The sequence below is a fragment of the Denticeps clupeoides genome, unplaced genomic scaffold, assembly GCF_900700375.1.
Source record: "Denticeps clupeoides unplaced genomic scaffold, fDenClu1.1, whole genome shotgun sequence".
Taxonomy (NCBI): Eukaryota; Metazoa; Chordata; class Actinopteri; order Clupeiformes; family Denticipitidae; genus Denticeps; species Denticeps clupeoides.
Window position 1 is genome coordinate 33,801 of NW_021629780.1, and position 18,464 is coordinate 52,264.

An 18,464-nucleotide genomic window follows, 5' to 3' on the forward strand; every position below is an offset into this window, starting at 1 on the left:
AGCTCGTCCTCGCCACTGATCAGCCTGCACGGACACATTATTACTGTTCATTTAGCGAGGGTTCGAGGTGCCAGTTCCCACCCACCACCAGCCATGACAGGCGTCACGACATGAAGCCAGTAACTCTGATCAACTTTCCCCTTTTCTCCTGATCCAGGATCAGTAAAAATATACTGAGACTGTTGGGATGCAGTTTTTTCAACATTCATCAATAGTTGAGTGTCGTGCAAATAGAGTCTTCAATCTGTGAATACAACGAGAGTGTGTGTGTGTGTGTGTGTGTGTGTGTGTGTGTGTGTGTGAGTGAGAAAGAGAGCTGATTGGATAGAAAGGTTTATTAGTTTCTATTAAAGCACAGTGATTGCGACACAATACTGTCTGTAGAAAAATACTCATAAAAACATCTTAAACACAGAATGACTGACAGAAACGACACACACACATACCAAGACAATGCTAAGAGAAGACCATGAAACACACACTAGAGGGTCACAAACAACACACACACATACACTATCACAGAATCACAGATGAACAGGAGCTCACACACAGCAAGTGTACACAGTAACATTCATCAACACACACTCAAACACAAGAATCAGGTCCCTATAAATAGAGCGAGAGAGAAAGCAAGTGTGTGTGTGTGTGTGTTTGTGCGGTTCCCCGTATCTCTCTCTCTGATACGGCCGAGCAGCCCTGTGCATGGTACAGGAGACCTTCCGTAGTTTGTGCGTGTGTGAGTTCAGTCCAGGTTGAAAGAGCGCAGGTAGATCTGTTGTTGGATCCAGCTGGTGAAGTGTGTGACGTTGGCGTAGACCCCGGGGCCAAGAACCTTGGAGAAGCAAACGGAGCCCCAGGAGGTCAAACCGTACAGATGCCAGCGGCCATCATCCTCACGACACACCAGCGGCCCCCCACTGTCACCCTGCAACACACACACACACACACTCAGGTCAGTGTGCAAGACTTCCACACAGAATTGACCAAACAGCATAACCACAAAAACGAAAAATCACTACAACCCAACATTTAGAAAAACAAATTCACAGACGGACTTTTTCAGGGACTCGGTCAGTGTTCTGTCCTATAGGGAACTGTGTGTGTGTGTGTGTGTACGCACCATGCATGAGTCGACGGTGCCAGATTCGTACCCAGCACACAGCATGCGGGCCGTGATGGTCTTCATGTCGAAGTACGACTGACACTGTGCCAGTGATATGAGGCGAACTTCCCCCTCCTGCAGTTTAAAGGGCACTAAGACACAAACACAGGAAGACAGTCTTCAGTGTGTCTCTGTGTGTCTATGTTGTGTGTGTTGTTATAGTGTTTGTGTTAGTGTGAGTGTGTGTATGTCTTGTATGGATGAGAGATGAGCAGGAACTGACTATATGTGTGTGTTGTGTTAGTGTGAGTGTGTGTGTATGTTGAGTGTGTGTATGTGTGTGTGATGTTATAGTGTTTGTGTAATTGTGTGTATGTCTTGTATGCATGATGGAGACGAGCAAGAACTGCCTGTATATATGTGTGTTGTGTGTGTTGTTATAGTGTGTGTGTGTGTGTGTGTGTGTTGTATTGAGTGTGTTGTTAGTGTGTTGTGTGTGTATGTCCTGTACGGTACTGACTGCGGTTGCCGACGTGTCCCCAGCCGGTGATGTAGCAGTAGGTGTCGGGTGTGGGCAGGGTCCCGGGGGAGGGTGTGTGTTGTGTGTGGGTGTGTGTGTGTTGTGTGGTTATAGTGTGTGTTTTGTGTGTATGTATGTCCTGTACGGTACTGACTGCGGTTGCCGACGTGTCCCCAACCAGTGATGTAGCAGTAGGTGTCGGGTGTGGGCAGGGTCCCGGGGGTGTGTGTGTTGTGTGTGTGTGTTGTGTTGTGTTGTTATAGTGTGTGTGTTGTGTGTGGTTATAGTGTGTGTTGTGTGTGTGTATGTCCTGTACGGTACTGACTGCGGTTGCCGACGTGTCCCCAGCCGGTGATGTAGCAGTAGGTGTCGGGTGTGGGCAGGGTCCCGGGGGTGTGTGTGTTGTGTGTGTGTGTTGTGTTGTGTTGTTATAGTGTGTGTGTTGTGTGTGGTTATAGTGTGTGTTGTGTGTGTGTATGTCCTGTACGGTACTGACTGCGGTTGCCGACGTGTCCCCAGCCAGTGATGTAGCAGTAGGTGTCGGGTGTGGGCAGGGTCCCGGGGGGGTGTGTGTTGTGTGTTTTGTGTGGTTATAGTGTGTGTGTTGTGTGTGTGTATGTCCTGTACGGCACTGACTGCGGTTGCCGACGTGTCCCCAGCCGGTGATGTAGCAGTAGGTGTCGGGTGTGGGCAGGGTCCCGGGGGGGGTGTGTGTTGTGTGTTTTGTGTGTTGTGTTGTTATAGTGTGTGTGTGGTTATAGTGTGTGTGTTGTGTGTGTATGTCCTGTACGGTACTGACTGCGGTTGCCGACGTGTCCCCAGCCGGTGATGTAGCAGTAGGTGTCAGGTGTGGGCAGGGTCCCGGGGGGGTGTGTGTTGTGTGTGTTGTGTGTGTGTGTGTGTGTGTTGTGTTGTGTGTGTGTGTGTGTTGTGTTGTGTATGTATGTCCTGTACGGTACAGACTGCGGTTGCCGACGTGTCCCCAGCCGGTGATGTAGCAGTAGGTGTCGGGTGTGGGCAGGGTCCCCGGGGGAGGGTGTGTGTTGTGTGTGGGTGTGTTGTGTTGTTATAGTGTGTGTGTTGTGTGTGGTTATAGTGTGTGTGTTGTGTGTGTGTGTATGTCCTGTACGGTACTGACTGCGGTTGCCGACGTGTCCCCAGCCGGTGATGTAGCAGTAGGTGTCGGGTGTGGGCAGGGTCCCGGGGGGGTGTGTTTTGTGTGTTTTGTGTGTTGTGTTGTTATAGTGTGTGTGTGGTTATAGTGTGTGTGTTGTGTGTGTATGTCCTGTACGGTACTGACTGCGGTTGCCGACGTGTCCCCAGCCGGTGATGTAGCAGTAGGTGTCGGGGGGGTGTGTGTTGTGTGTTTTGTGTGGTTATAGTGTGTGTGTTGTGTGTGTGTATGTCCTGTACGGTACTGACTGCGGTTGCCGACGTGTCCCCAGCCGGTGATGTAGCAGTAGGTGTCGGGTGTGGGCAGGGTCCCGGGGGGGTGTGTGTTGTGTGTTTTGTGTGTTGTGTTGTTATAGTGTGTGTGTGGTTATAGTGTGTGTGTTGTGTGTGTATGTCCTGTACGGTACTGACTGCGGTTGCCGACGTGTCCCCAGCCGGTGATGTAGCAGTAGGTGTCGGGTGTGGGCAGGGTCCCGGGGGGGTGTGTGTTGTGTGTGTGTGTGTGTTGTGTTGTGTATGTATGTCCTGTACGGTACTGACTGCGGTTGCCGACGTGTCACCAGCCGGTGATGTAGCAGTAGGTGTCGGGTGTGGGCAGGGTCCCGGGGGAGGGTGTGTGTTGTGTGTGAGTGTGTTGTGTTGTTATAGTGTGTGTGTTGTGTGTGGTTATAGTGTGTGTTGTGTGTGTGTATGTCCTGTACGGTACTGACTGCGGTTGCCGACGTGTCCCCAGCCGGTGATGTAGCAGTAGGTGTCGGGTGTGGGCAGGGTCCCGGGGGTGTGTGTGTTGTGTGTGTGTGTGTTGTGTTGTTATAGTGTGTGTGTTGTGTGTGTGGGTGTGTTTGTGTGGTTATAGTGTGTGTGTTGTGTGTGTATGTCCTGTACGGTACTGACTGCGGTTGCCGACGTGTCCCCAGCCGGTGATGTAGCAGTAGGTGTCGGGTGTGGGCAGGGTCCCGGGGGAGGGTGTGTGTTGTGTGTGGGTGTGTTGTGTTGTTATAGTGTGTGTGTTGTGTGTGGTTATAGTGTGTGTGTTGTGTGTGTGTCCTGTACGGTACTGACTGCGGTTGCCGACGTGTCCCCAGCCGGTGATGTAGCAGTAGGTGTCGGGTGTGGGCAGGGTCCCGGGGGAGGGTGTGTGTTGTGTGTGTGGGTGTGTTGTGTTGTTATAGTGTGTGTGTTGTGTGTGTATGTCCTGTACGGTACTGACTGCGGTTGCCGACGTGTCCCCAGCCGGTGATGTAGCAGTAGGTGTCGGGTGTGGGCAGGGTCCCGGGGGAGGGTGTGTGTTGTGTGTGTGGGTGTGTTGTGTTGTTATAGTGTGTGTGTTGTGTGTGTATGTCCTGTACGGTACTGACTGCGGTTGCCGACGTGTCCCCAGCCGGTGATGTAGCAGTAGGTGTCGGGTGTGGGCAGGGTCCCGGGGTCGGGCAGGCAGGCGGGTCGGACGTAGTCGGTGACGTGCACGTCTCCGTCCAGCTCCACCACGCTGATGTCGTAGTCCACCACGGCGCGGTTGTAGCGGGGGTGCAGGACGATGGTGGCCACGCCCCGCGTCTGGGTGAACGGCGAGGGGTGGTCCAGGTTGGAGAGACCCAGCACCACCTTCCACTGGTCAGCGCTGTTCCTCCTGAGACAGGCGGGACAGAGTCAGACAGGAACGTCTCTGCTGCCCGTCGGGTTGTGTGTGTCTCACCCCTCAAAGCAGTGTGCCACGGTCAACGCCCACTTCTGTCCAATGAGGACACAGCCGCACACGTGTCCCCCGGGCTCAGTCTGGAGAGAGCACTGCCACGGCCAGCGTCCGGGCCGGCTGACACGCCCGCCCACGATCCGCTTCACCACCCGCGCCAGAGGCCGCCGCCCACAGTCTGCAGGGGGCGGGGACACGATGAGCCCACTGCGGCGTACACCGCGGCGCCCGAGCGCGGCTGCTGCTCTCTTACCTGCTGCGCCGCAGCGCAGAGCGACGTGTCGGCCCGACACACACGTGTGGCTGGAGGAGAAAACACACGTCAAACGTCACCGTAAAACCGCAGGACAACAGGGACGGTCAAATCCAGGATTCACACGTGTTTCACGTCCTTCCTAAACATTTAATGGGATTCTAGTCCCACTGCAGGACACTCGCGGTCAAGTCCATTTCATACTGACATCTGATCTCTCTTCAGAACGTTCCGGATTATTTGCAAATTGCAATAATAAAAACGGAAGCAGAAAACTTTGTGAAAACCCGGATTCGTGTCATTCTCAAAACTTTTGGCCACGCCTGTACGGAGCCTCCAGGAAGAATTCACAGTATTCACTTTTCACACATTTCCAAAATTGATTAAATTCATTTGATTCTTCAGAATTCCACAGTTGGATTGGATTGGACCTGATTTGGAAAGACACACACCTGTCTAAATAAGGTCCAACAGTGGACAGTTCATGTCCGAGCACAAACCAAGCATCAAGTCAAAGGAATTGTCTGTAGACCTCCAATACAGGATTATCTCTAAGCACAAACCTGGAGAAGGTTACAGAAAAAATTCTGCTGCTTTGAAGGTCCCAATGAGCACAGTGGCCTCCATCATCCATACATGGAGTAAGTTCAAAACCACCAGGACTCTTCCTAAAGCTGGCCAGCCACCTAACCTGAGCAATTGGGGGACAAAGGTCTTAGTCAGGGAGGTGACCAAGAACTTAATGGTCACACTGTCAGATGTCCAGAGGTCCTCTGTGGACAGAGAAGAACCTACTCCACACTCGCCTATGAACTACTACCATTGTGTCCCTGAGCAAGACACTTAACCCTAAGTGTCTCCAGGGGGGGACTGTCCACTGATCAAGAATGTATGGTAGAGTGGCCAGACAGAAGCTGCTCCTCAGTACAAGGCACATGGCAGCACACCTGGAGTTTGCCAAAACGTACCTGAAGGACTCACAGGACATGAGGGTCTGATGAGACAAAGACTGAACTGACTTGAATCCGACTGAGCGTCTCTGCAGAGCATAAAGTACTGAGCAAAGACTATAATACTTAATAATAAAGACTATGAATACAAATAATTTTGGAGTAACATAACAAAAAATGGTGGAAATGTGGAAAAAGTGAAGCGCTGGGAATACTTTCCGTATGCCCTGTATCTGCTTTTTGCCTGTGTATTCCGTACATTACTTTACTCAAACTAAACAAGTCTAATACTGTAGTATTCTGTGGGCCAGGACACTTTATTTCACTTCTTATATCAGCAGTCAGTGAGCTCATTGGTCAGTAAAGACAACTGATATATTCATGTTTGCTATAGAACAAAAAGCACAGTTTAGTAATAAGGAATTGTTGAACATTTTCACAGGCTATATTTTCTCATTTTTTACTGTAATGTTTGAGTTGGAATTCTGAACTGTGCCTGAACATAGTTTGTACATTTATACCGTCTAAAAGTTGAATAAACTAGTGCTGTATTGAACGTATGACAAGTAATTAAAATGAACTAATAACTTTTACTCAAATCATTTTTACTCAAAGTACATTTTGAATGAAGTCATTTTTTAAGACGGGTACTTTTACTTTTCACCTGAGTAGAATTTAAGCAAAGTGAAGGTACTTTTACTTGATCACATTTTGTCAGTACATTTTCCACCTCTGGTGATGGTTAAATACAGAAGACACGTTTGGTTGTGTTACCCTGTGCTGCGCTGCAGTGTTTCACAATGACTATCACTTGACTTTGTCTTGGTGGACCTCCTTACAAGACATGTCTTTAGAGAGAGAAGAATTACATTCTGAATAATAAAGAATAAGTCTTAGCTGTTGGATTCACCTCAGGAACAACCAACTGTGCTGACCCAGCACACCATGCTGGTGCATGCTGGGAAAGTCCTAATATGTAGGACCTGAACTCTAGACCTTCTGGTGGTTTAGTTGTGGCAACACACACACACACACACACACACACACACACACACACCTCCTTTTCTCCAGCAGCCCCTGCAGGGTGGAGCCGTTGCGCTGACTCCACTCTGGATGCACATGAAGATAACGGCGTCGGCCAGGAACGTTGGACTTCAGAACTTCCTGTGTGGAGACTGGGGGCCTAGACACACACACACACACACACACACACACACAGTAAGCAACGCTCCACACTTCACACCATACCGTACCATACAGAACATGAGCAGCAGGGAATATGAACCAATCTGCCGTAACATCATGGATGTGTGTGGGGGAGAGAGACAGTAGTCATCTTCAGGCTCAGAGACAGGCGGTGAAAGTGAAACATCTGCGGTGCAGAGCCGCTCAGCTTTGGAACGACTGCAGCTGTGCTGTTTCTGGATGGACGCTCTGATCTTCAGGCTACGTACCTGAGGAATTCAGATGTAGATGCAGATACTTCACACCTCTACTCTAACTACTGTTGGTAGGATGTCAACCAGAAGACCAGAGTGTCCGTCCCAGGTTCAAACCCCTCTTACTACCATTGTGTCCCGGAGCAGGAATCTTAACCCTGAGTGTCTCCAGGGGGGGACTGTCCCTGTAACTACTGACTGTAAGGCGCTCTGGCTGTAAATGGAAGCAGAAGACAAGTGGAGGACGGATGGAGGTATGTGCTGTGATTCATTTAATAGGTGAATGATCTATAAAATAAGTTTACAATATAGTGAATATACATGTAGGAAGTCCAAACCTCGATGACCGGCCTGTTCCCATACAGCATATGGACAAGCCACTTCAGGCAAAGGACCAGTCCCTAAATTCCCTTAGTGTGCATGTCTGCCTGCTACTGACCTTACCCTAAACCCAGCTGGTCGCAGGTGAGGGCGCTGAGCTCCGGGCTCCACCCGTCCGAGCAGACGGAGTAGTCCGAGCCGGTCCGGAACACACTGACGGCAGAGCCCGGCAGGGACACTGAGGCAGAGGGACAAACAGAGGACGTAAACGTTCTTCTTCTCATGAGAAACGTGGGTGAGGTGGGGAGTGTGTGTTTACCACAGTTCCATTCATCTGAGCTGTCTGAGCAGTGTCTCTTCCCGTCGCACCACAGCATGCGATGCACACATTCGTGGTTGTTGCACTCCAGTTCGTTATCACTGCACAGTGCTGCACGCACACACACGCACACACACACACACACACACACACACAGTTTTCAGCAACTTTTCCTGGACGTTCTGAATTGACATCTGGGAGTGGGTGGAGAAGCAGGTCTTACAGCAGCTCCTCTCATCTTCACCCTGGCTGCAGTCGGGGAAGCCATCACAGATCATGGACGGCTTGATGCAGGCTTTGTTTCCGGGACATTCCCAAAGGCCGCGTTCTGCACAGCCTGGCGACGGAGAGAGAGAGAGAGTTGGGGGAGGGCGTGAGGGAGACGGGGTTAATGTGTGTGTGTGTGTGGGGGGGGGGGGTCTTACCACAGTTGTCCTCGTCACTTTCATCGTCACAGTCCATGTGGGTGTCACAGCGCTTGGTGGCCAGTACACACCTCCCCGAGCGGCACTTGAAGTGGCTTGGCGAACACTCTGGTCACCATGGCAACGCACAATGAGAAGAACACAGCCTGTGAGAATCACACGACTCCAGCCGGCGCGACAGCAGTGAAGAGGACGGCCGCCTCACCGTCCACGTCCACGTCCGGCAGCAGACACGGCGCGCCGCCGTCCCCGTCCTCCGGGAACTGGCCGCAGTCCGAGTCTTCTGGCCACGGCAGTCCCACGAGGCCCAGCACCGACTCGCAGCGCTCCTTCGAGTTCCTGCAGAGCGACCTGAACGCGCCAAAAAGCGGCGAAAATGCAGCAGCACAAAGCGCAGAGCGCCACACACGCACTTCCCACACTCACCTGCAGGGCGGAACCTTCTGGCGCGTGTGCGGCTCACACATGGGCACCAGCAGCGTGCAGGCGAAGAACATGAGGAAGCGGTAGCAGTTGGTCTGGACCAGCGCCGGGAACAGGTTGGCCTCCCAGCTGACCGAGCTCTCCTGCTGCGAGCGGTGGCCCAGGAAGTTGGGGAAGATGGTGGAGTTGTAGGGCAGGTTCATACACAACTCCAGAGAGATGGGCTCACAGCGACCTGTCGCACACACACACACACACACTTTCCTTCACGGGAAGCACACACTCACACAGGCCAAACACACTGAACTGCCACCGTTTCAGCTCCACTCTTCTTCAAATCATGTCTTACGAGCCAAAACTACAAGACTGAGAAGCATTTATCTCACGTTGGGGTTCGAGGTCACAAAAAGCTCTGGTCCCGGTACCAGGTCCATAATTAAACCCCAAATGAATTGTTAAGGATCATGTATTTTTAATGCATGCAGAATGACAGACTTGAAACCCACTGCAGTTGGAGCTGCTGTTGCGTCCATCGCAGGCGGCGTTTTCTGGACAGCTGGCAGCGCAGGGGCCGGACACACAGCCGGGCGGAGCAGTGGAACACGAGCTAGGAGCTGACAGCAGAGCATGTGGGTCGTGGTCATTAATATCACAGCATGAGTTTCTTCATGGTTACCTGGACATTGGAGAGAAGGAACCACCTACCCAGCTAGACCCTTGTTGTTGGTGTGTAATTACTTCTGATTAACTGTCCTCATAATTTACATTTACATTTACGGCATTTATCAGACACACTTATCCAGAGTGACTTACAATCAGTAGTTACAGGGACAGTCCCACCCTGGAGACACTCAGGGTTAAGTATCCTGCTTAGGGACACGATGGTAGTAAGTGGGATTTGAACCTGGGTCTTCTGGCTCATAGGCGATTGTGTTTCCCACCAGGCCACTACCACCCATAATAAAACATGATCTCGGAAATAAGCTTCTCAGGGCCACGCCCAGTAGAAACCCAACAAGCAGATGGAACATGAGCATGTCTACATCCCAAATATATCATGTGAAGAAAATAAACCCCTGTATGTGTATTACTATGCACGTGTGTGTGTGTGAGCGCACTCACTGTGTGTGTGTGTGCAATTCTGTTCATCACTGCCGTCCTTGCAATCATCTTCTCCATCACAGCGGAAGGCACTGGGAACACACTGGCCATTCTTACACTCCAACAGACCCTGCGATTTACATGCTAAACACACACACGCACACACACACACACGCACAGTTAGCTCAATGTCATGCATGTGAATAAATTCTGTGTTTGTGTGCGTGTACTCACAACAGTTGACCTCATCACTCTTATCTGTACAGTCATGGTCACCATCACACAGCCAAGCCCTGGGTACACAGCGACCGTCCCCACAACGATGCTCTGTGTCAGTGTTACAGACTGCATGGAACACACACACACACACACACACACACACACACACAGCTGACATTTCACAACAGAAGCTCTATGACAGATTTACATATTGTGTGTGTGTTTGTCATGGAGAGGGGATAGAGGGACTCACCACAGTTCCTTTCATCACTCAGATCCCCACAGTCATCATATCCATCACACAGCAGGTCAGAGGTCACGCAGCGACCAGTCACACACACAAATTCTCCATCAGCACAGCCTATGAGACAGATGTGTAAATATAAGAGTGGAACGTGTGTATGGAATGTGTAAAGATGGCAGGAATTAATATTATTGGTGAAATGAAAATGTGAGTATTATCAGGGATGTAAAGTGAAGTGAATGTCATTTTGAAACACAGCAGCACAGCACATGGTGACACGGTGAAATCTGTCCTCTGTATGTTAACCGCCCCTCAATGAGTGAGGAGTGCAGAGTGCAGGAGCAGCTCAGCTGAAGGTTCTAAAACCCATGATAGCCAAGCCAGGAGAAAGTGTGACGAGATTAAAGTAGGGTGTGGACGTGTGAAGGACATCTGACAGATTTGGAGGTGCCAGATTATGAAGATCTTGAAGTTGGTATTTTTAACGGTGAGTTAAGTGGAGTCCATGGACAACAGGAATAACATGTTTGGTGGAACCAGCTGAAGTTGACGGAAGGGCTTGTAAGCCAGACCAGAGAAGGAATGTGAAAAGGAGCAGAATGTAACATTATGAAGATGACAATACGCAGACCAACATGTGCTACTGTATGTATGGGTGTATATCAGGGCAAGTGACCTCTGAGGAGACCATCAGAGGTCACTGGACATGACTACGTAATCAGAAAAAGGGTGCCAGTGAAAAGTATTCAGACCCTCTATAATTTTCACTCTTTGTTAAATTGCAGCCATTTTGTAAAGTCGCTTTGGAACGACGAGAACCTTCCTAGAGCCCTTCCCAAACTGAGCTATTGGGGGAGAAGAGCCTTGCTGAGAGACGTAAAGAAGATCGCTGTGGCTGAGCTTCTGAGATGCAGTCGGGAGATGTGAGAGAGTTGTAGAAAGTCAACCATCACTGCAGCTCTCCACCAGTCAGGTCTTTATGGCAGAGTGGCCCAACGGAAACCTCTCCCCAGTGCAAGACCCATGAAACAATGACCCTGAGCACACAGCTAAAATAATGAAGGAGCAGCTTCACAACAACTCTGTCACTGTTCTTTAACGGCCCAGCCAGATCCCTGACTTCAACCCAATTGAGCATCTCTGGAGAGACCTAAAAATGCCGTCCACCAACGTGTACCATATAACCTGCCAAAAAGATCTGCAAGGAGGAATGGCAGAGGATCCCCAAATCCAGGTGTGAAAAACTTGTTGCATCTTTCCCAAAAAGATTAATGGCTGTATTAGATCAAAAGGGTGTTTCTACTAAATACTAAGCAAAGGGTCTGAATACTTAGGGCAATGTAGTATTTCAGTTTTTCATTGTTAATAAATCTGCAAAAATGTCAACCATTCTGTGTATTTCTGTCAATATGGGGGCTGTGTGTACATCAATGAGGGAGAAATGAATGAGGAAAATGAAAAAGCTTCATTATAACAAAGAGTGAAAATTGTAAGGGGGTCTAAATACTTTCCGTACCCACTGTGTGTGTGTGTGTGTGTGTGTGTGTGTGTGTGTGTGTGTGTGTGTGTGTGTGTGTGTCATTTTGTGAATATCTCACTGCAGTCGGCTTCATCGCTCCAATCATCGCAGTCGTTGTACCCGTTACACACAAGTTTTTGTGGAACACAAATTCCTGTAGCACACAAGAAGCTGTCGCTAACACTGCAGAGCACTGAGGGGACAAAACACAGTAAAATCAGACTGCTGAACATAAAATCAGACGCAAGAAAGGGGAACATTTCTGATGGATCCCCGCTGCTAGCACCAGATTACCAGTAGAAAAGGGTATTTTGGGGAAAATTCTGGCTAGCACCACATTAGCAGTAAGAGGGATATTTTAGGCGAAAAAATGATGGCTAGCACCACATTAGCAGTAAGAGGGATATTTTAGGCGAAAAAACGATGGCTAGCACCACGTTAGAAGTAAGAGGGATATTTTAGGCGAAAAAACGATGGCTAGCACCACGTTAGAAGAAAGAGGGATATTTTAGGCGAAAAAACGATGGCTAGCACCACGTTAGAAGTAAGAGGGATATTTTAGGCAAAAAAACGATGGCTAGCACCACGTTAGAAGAAAGGGATATTTTAGGCGAAAAAACGATGGCTAGCACCACGTTAGAAGTAAGAGGGATATTTTAGGCGAAAAAACGATGGCTAGCACCACGTTAGAAGTAAGAGGGATATTTTAGGCAAAAAAACGATGGCTAGCACCACGTTAGAAGTAAGAGGGATATTTTAGGCAAAAAAACGATGGCTAGCACCACGTTAGAAGTAAAAGGGAATTTAGGGGGGAAATTGATGGCTAGCACCACATTAGAAGTAAAAGGGAATTTAGGGGGGAAATTGATGGCTAGCACCACATTAGAAGTAAAAGGGAATTTAGGGGGGAAATTGATGGCTAGCACCACATTAGCAGTAAGAGGGATATTTTAGGCGAAAAAACGATGGCTAGCACCACGTTAGAAGTAAGAGGGATATTTTAGGCGAAAAAATGATGGCTAGCACCACGTTAGAAGAAAGAGGGATATTTTAGGCGAAAAAACGATGGCTAGCACCACGTTAGAAGTAAGAGGGATATTTTAGGCGAAAAAACGATGGCTAGCACCACGTTAGAAGAAAGAGGGATATTTTAGGCGAAAAAACGATGGCTAGCACCACGTTAGAAGTAAGAGGGATATTTTAGGCGAAAAAACGATGGCTAGCACCACGTTAGAAGTAAAAGGGAATTTAGGGGGGAAATTGATGGCTAGCACCACATTAGAAGTAAAAGGGAATTTAGGGGGGAAATTGATGGCTAGCACCACATTAGCAGTAAGAGGGATATTTTAGGCGAAAAAACGATGGCTAGCACCACGTTAGAAGTAAGAGGGATATTTTAGGCGAAAAAAAGGATGGCTAGCACCACGTTAGAAGTAAGAGGGATATTTTAGGCGAAAAAACGATGGCTAGCACCACGTTAGAAGTAAGAGGGATATTTTAGGCAAAAAAACGATGGCTAGCACCACGTTAGAAGTAAAAGGGAATTTAGGGGGGGAAATTGATGGCTAGCACCACATTAGCAGTAAGAGGGATATTTTAGGCGAAAAAACGATGGCTAGCACCACGTTAGAAGTAAGAGGGATATTTTAGGCAAAAAAACGATGGCTAGCACCACGTTAGAAGTAAAAGGGAATTTAGGGGGGAAATTGATGGCTAGCACTACAATAGCAGTAAGAGGGATATTTTAGGCGAAAAAACGATGGCTAGCACCACGTTAGAAGTAAGAGGGATATTTTAGGCGAAAAAAACGATGGCTAGCACCACGTTAGAAGTAAGAGGGATATTTTAGGCAAAAAAACGATGGCTAGCACCACGTTAGAAGTAAGAGGGATATTTTAGGCAAAAAAAACGATGGCTAGCACCACGTTAGAAGTAAAAGGGAATTTAGGGGGGAAATTGATGGCTAGCACCACATTAGAAGTAAAAGGGAATTTAGGGGGGAAATTGATGGCTAGCACCACATTAGAAGTAAAAGGGAATTTAGGGGGGAAATTGATGGCTAGCACCACATTAGCAGTAAGAGGGATATTTTAGGCGAAAAAACGATGGCTAGCACCACGTTAGAAGTAAGAGGGATATTTTAGGCGAAAAAATGATGGCTAGCACCACGTTAGAAGAAAGAGGGATATTTTAGGCGAAAAAACGATGGCTAGCACCACGTTAGAAGTAAGAGGGATATTTTAGGCGAAAAAACGATGGCTAGCACCACGTTAGAAGAAAGAGGGATATTTTAGGCGAAAAAACGATGGCTAGCACCACGTTAGAAGTAAGAGGGATATTTTAGGCGAAAAAACGATGGCTAGCACCACGTTAGAAGTAAAAGGGAATTTAGGGGGGAAATTGATGGCTAGCACCACATTAGAAGTAAAAGGGAATTTAGGGGGGAAATTGATGGCTAGCACCACATTAGCAGTAAGAGGGATATTTTAGGCGAAAAAACGATGGCTAGCACCACGTTAGAAGTAAGAGGGATATTTTAGGCGAAAAAAAGGATGGCTAGCACCACGTTAGAAGTAAGAGGGATATTTTAGGCGAAAAAACGATGGCTAGCACCACGTTAGAAGTAAGAGGGATATTTTAGGCAAAAAAACGATGGCTAGCACCACGTTAGAAGTAAAAGGGAATTTAGGGGGGAAATTGATGGCTAGCACCACATTAGCAGTAAGAGGGATATTTTAGGCGAAAAAACGATGGCTAGCACCACGTTAGAAGTAAGAGGGATATTTTAGGCAAAAAAACGATGGCTAGCACCACGTTAGAAGTAAAAGGGAATTTAGGGGGGAAATTGATGGCTAGCACTACAATAGCAGTAAGAGGGATATTTTAGGCGAAAAAACGATGGCTAGCACCACGTTAGAAGTAAGAGGGATATTTTAGGCGAAAAAACGATGGCTAGCACCACGTTAGAAGTAAGAGGGAATTTAGGGGGGAAATTGATGGCTAGCACCACAATAGCATTACAGGGGATATTTATGGGCTGCTGGATGAGGCAGACTCACAAGGCCTGCCTTTGATGTGGCGTGGTGTGTAACAAGGCGTGGAGTTTCCCGCCGTCCCATTGGAGAACTGTGAGCAGCGTAGGAAATCAGGCCAGGAGGCATTGAACATCTGCAGGACCGGCTCACAGCCCTGCTGCGCTGCCTCGCAGAAGCCCCGGCAGGGGTACACCAACTGTCTGGGCGATAAAGGTCACTTTATTTCAGTATGTAACTTTGTTTAACTATTTAAATGTTACATGTAGCACCAGGTTCCGGAGAAACATTGTTTCGTCTCACTTTTTATTATAATAAAGGTCAACTTCTACTCACCTTCAACGACCCACACACACTCGTACATACACACCTGTTGTTCAGGTGAGGGATGCATTGTGGGAATGCTAGGCTGCAGCCAAACAGCATGATGTGTGAGTAGCAGCCCAGACGGCTGAGGTAGGAGAAGAACTTGAGGAAGATCTCCTGCTCACCGCCCTTCACCACTGCCAGACCCTGCCCCGCCCCACTGCGGTTATACGGCAACATGTGACATTGGGGCTCTGTGATCTCCACACACACACCTGCAGAAACACACAGACAATATGTTTTAATGTATGTGTGTGAGTTAGAGACAGACAGAAAGCACACTAGTAACTGTGTGTGTGTGTGTGTGTGTGTGTGTGTGTGTGTGTGTGTGTGGAGTAATAAACAGACCTTCATTTTTATTCCAGTGAGACAGTCAAAGTGACCTTAGAGAATTCAGAGACAGACTGAAGGACTGACTGCGTCTGTGTGACTGTGTGTGTGGAATAAGGAGGACGGTCCCTCTCTAGCTGACTGCAGCGTGAAATAAACCAGTCTTCATCCACGGTGACATGGAAGCACGTTGTAAGTCGCTCTGGCCTTAAATGTAAATGTAAATCATCATCATCATGTCCCTCACACACCTTCATCAGGCCGCGCCACTGACGACGTTTCCGTTTTGGCTGTAGTCATGGTCCCGACCGTGCCCACAGTGGTTAAACGTTTCACCCAATCGGAAGGTGTAGCAGTGGGGTAGAAGGGGGTTGATGGGGGTGATGATGGCACGGAGCTGCTCTTATTGCCAGTCAACATCACAGTCTGTCTGTCTGACCAAGTTGCAGCCGTTGCCAATGGCAGCCGAGCCGCACCGGCAGCAGAGACGCGGCCATCGTCAGGGGCGACTGAACTGAGCACAGCGGCCAGAGACTGTGAATCCGCCGAGTCCAGCAAACCAATCACACCTGCAGGTCAAGATCAGAAAAGTTCTTATAAACTTATTACACCAGGTCCTCGTGAAGATATTAATGTGCATGTGTGTGTGTGTGTGTGTGTGTAGGAGTAAGGATTAGATTGTTTTGTGTAGTATGTTATGGGAGTGGAGACAGAGCTGAAACACAATTAAATTAAAGTTGAGTTTCACTCCCAGAAACATCCCTGCATGGCCGCCTAATAACATGACGTAGAGAGAGAGAGTGTGAGTGTGTGTGTGTGTGTGTGAGTGTGTGTGGTGGAATAGTTGTAAAAGCGCTCTGGCCACTAGTGAATTAAAACTAGAAGAATTCCCGTGATATTTGTTGATTAAATGAATTATGTCCTCCTGATCAAATCAGCTGGCTTTTATAGTGACGTCACCTGACACCGAAACACAGGTAGAGTGCATGTGAGTGACAGCAGATATTTCCCCACAGTAGGCGGAGCTTGTCCCCCCAGTAAGGAGGTGAAATTTGGTGACTTTCAGAATGAATCCCACTGGGACCAGCGACCAGAGGCAGAACAAAACAGAGCCGCTCATTCAGTACTGGGAGTGGGAGTGGAACCGGGCTTTAATTTCTCTCCAAACACACACACACACACACACAGCCGCTTAATGGAGCACCGCTACAGCCATCAGGGCTTTGTCATGTTGACAAGCGTCAATAAACTTTGTTGAAAAGAACATATAAATAACAGCATGCTGTTCATTTCACATAAAATGGAAGAAAAGCAAAGGAATGTGTGTTAATGTGAGTAGTTCAACTTTACACACAAAGAAACACACACACACAGACACACACAAAAACACAAGCTATCAGTATGACTAACTAGTCTTAATGAGCCAATCAGTGAGCAGTTCAGCCTAGTTGTGTTTGTGTATTGTTGCATGTAGGAGTGGGTATTTGTGTATGTGTGTATTTGTATATAAGTGAAAGTGAATGTGTGTATGTATTTGTATATTTGTGTGTATATGTGTGTATTTGTGTGTGTATATATGTATGTATTTGTGTATATGTGTGTATATGTATTTAAATGTGTATATTTGTGTGTGTGTATATATGTATTTGTGTATATGTGTGTGTATAAATGTGTGTATTTGTGTATAGGTGTGTATATGTATTTAAATGTGTATATTTGTGTGTGTATATATTTGTGTGTGTATAAATGTGTGTATTTGTGTATATGTGCATATTTGTGTGTGTATATATGTATTTAAATGTGTATATTTGTGTGTGTATAAATGTGTGTATTTGTGTATATGTGTGTATATGTATTTAAATGTGTATATTTGTGTGTGTGTATATATTTGTGTGTGTATAAATGTGTGTATTTGTGTATATGTGCATATTTGTGTATATTTGTGTGTGTATATATGTATGTATTTGTGTATATGTATTTAAATGTGTATATTTGTGTGTGTATAAATGTGTGTATTTGTGTATATGTGTGTATATGTATTTAAATGTGTATATTTGTGTGTGTATAAATGTGTGTATTTGTGTATATGTGTGTATATGTATTTAAATGAGTATATTTGTGTGTGTGTATATATTTGTGTGTGTATAAATGTGTGTATTTGTGTATATGTGTGTATATGTATTTAAATGTATATATTTGTGTGTGTATAAATGTGTGTATTTGTGTATATGTGTGTATATGTATTTAAATGTGTATATTTGTGTGTGTATATGTGTGTATTTGTATATATTTGTGTATATGATGTGTATATTTGTGTGTGTATATGTGTGTATTTGTATGTATTTGTGTATATGATGTGTATATTTGTATGTATGTATATATATATATATACCTGTAAATGCCAGCAGCAGCACCAGCAGCGCGCACGTCAGCGTGCACACCACGGGCACGAGGACGAGCAGCAGCAGCCGCGCGAGTCCCGCCGTCTTCCGCGGGCGCGCGCCTCCCGACATCTCCGCTCCGGTCCCGAGCACCTGCACCACGGGAGCGCGCATGAGCGGGGGCGCGCGGTGTCCGGTTCCCCGGGGGAGGAAAAGTGAAAAGATAGAAGAAGAAAAAAGTTCCGCTCTTTCTGTTAAATCCCCGCTTGTTTCATCCGGCGTGAATTGGCGTCGGCTCGTGCTCGGCGCGTATCCGGTTACCGGCGGTTACCGGCGGCGCGACGTCGCTATTTTTACCCCGAAGCGCGCGAGTGCGCGCGGGTATTTTTAGATGCGCGCGCGCTGAACGCGGATGACCGACAAAGAAAGAAATGAAGAAAGATCGAAGTTCCCCGAACACCGGACCGGATCTGCTTTAAACTCCGCGCCTCGCGTCAGTAACGGGGTTTAAAGCTCGAGACCCGACCAGGACCCGGACCAGACCCGACTCTCCCGCGGGTCCCGGTGGCTCCTCGCGCGCCGTGGAGAACTTGAGAGCCTGCGATCATCATCATCATCATCAGTAGCAGCAGCCGCAGACCCCGCCCACATCGG

General features: G+C 47.8%; 1 protein-coding gene across 3 annotated transcripts; it reads right to left on the reverse strand.

Moving 5' to 3' along the window:
• Positions 1-320: 320 nt before the first annotated feature.
• On the reverse strand, positions 321-18,399 carry LOC114773852 (atrial natriuretic peptide-converting enzyme-like). 3 transcript variants are annotated; one of them, XM_028966027.1, is made up of 21 exons: positions 17,822-18,399; positions 15,681-15,998; positions 15,104-15,314; positions 14,761-14,936; positions 11,781-11,894; positions 10,192-10,299; positions 9,954-10,064; positions 9,741-9,863; positions 9,125-9,232; positions 8,622-8,853; positions 8,401-8,546; positions 8,196-8,303; positions 7,994-8,107; positions 7,771-7,881; positions 7,575-7,689; positions 6,749-6,874; positions 4,742-4,791; positions 4,492-4,666; positions 4,154-4,425; positions 1,121-1,254; positions 321-925 (listed from the first exon to the last, which is right to left on the reverse strand). In XM_028966027.1, exons 1-21 carry the CDS (start codon positions 17,982-17,984, stop codon positions 743-745), a joined length of 3,198 nt encoding a protein of 1,065 aa, XP_028821860.1. In that variant the 5' UTR covers positions 17,985-18,399; the 3' UTR covers positions 321-742. The 3 variants fall into 3 exon arrangements, with proteins under 3 accessions (XP_028821860.1, XP_028821862.1, XP_028821861.1); XM_028966028.1 differs by having other exon boundaries at positions 723-925; positions 1,152-1,254; XM_028966029.1 differs by lacking the exons at positions 15,681-15,998; positions 17,822-18,399 and having other exon boundaries at positions 14,761-14,932; positions 15,104-15,261.
• Positions 18,400-18,464: the final 65 nt, after the last annotated feature.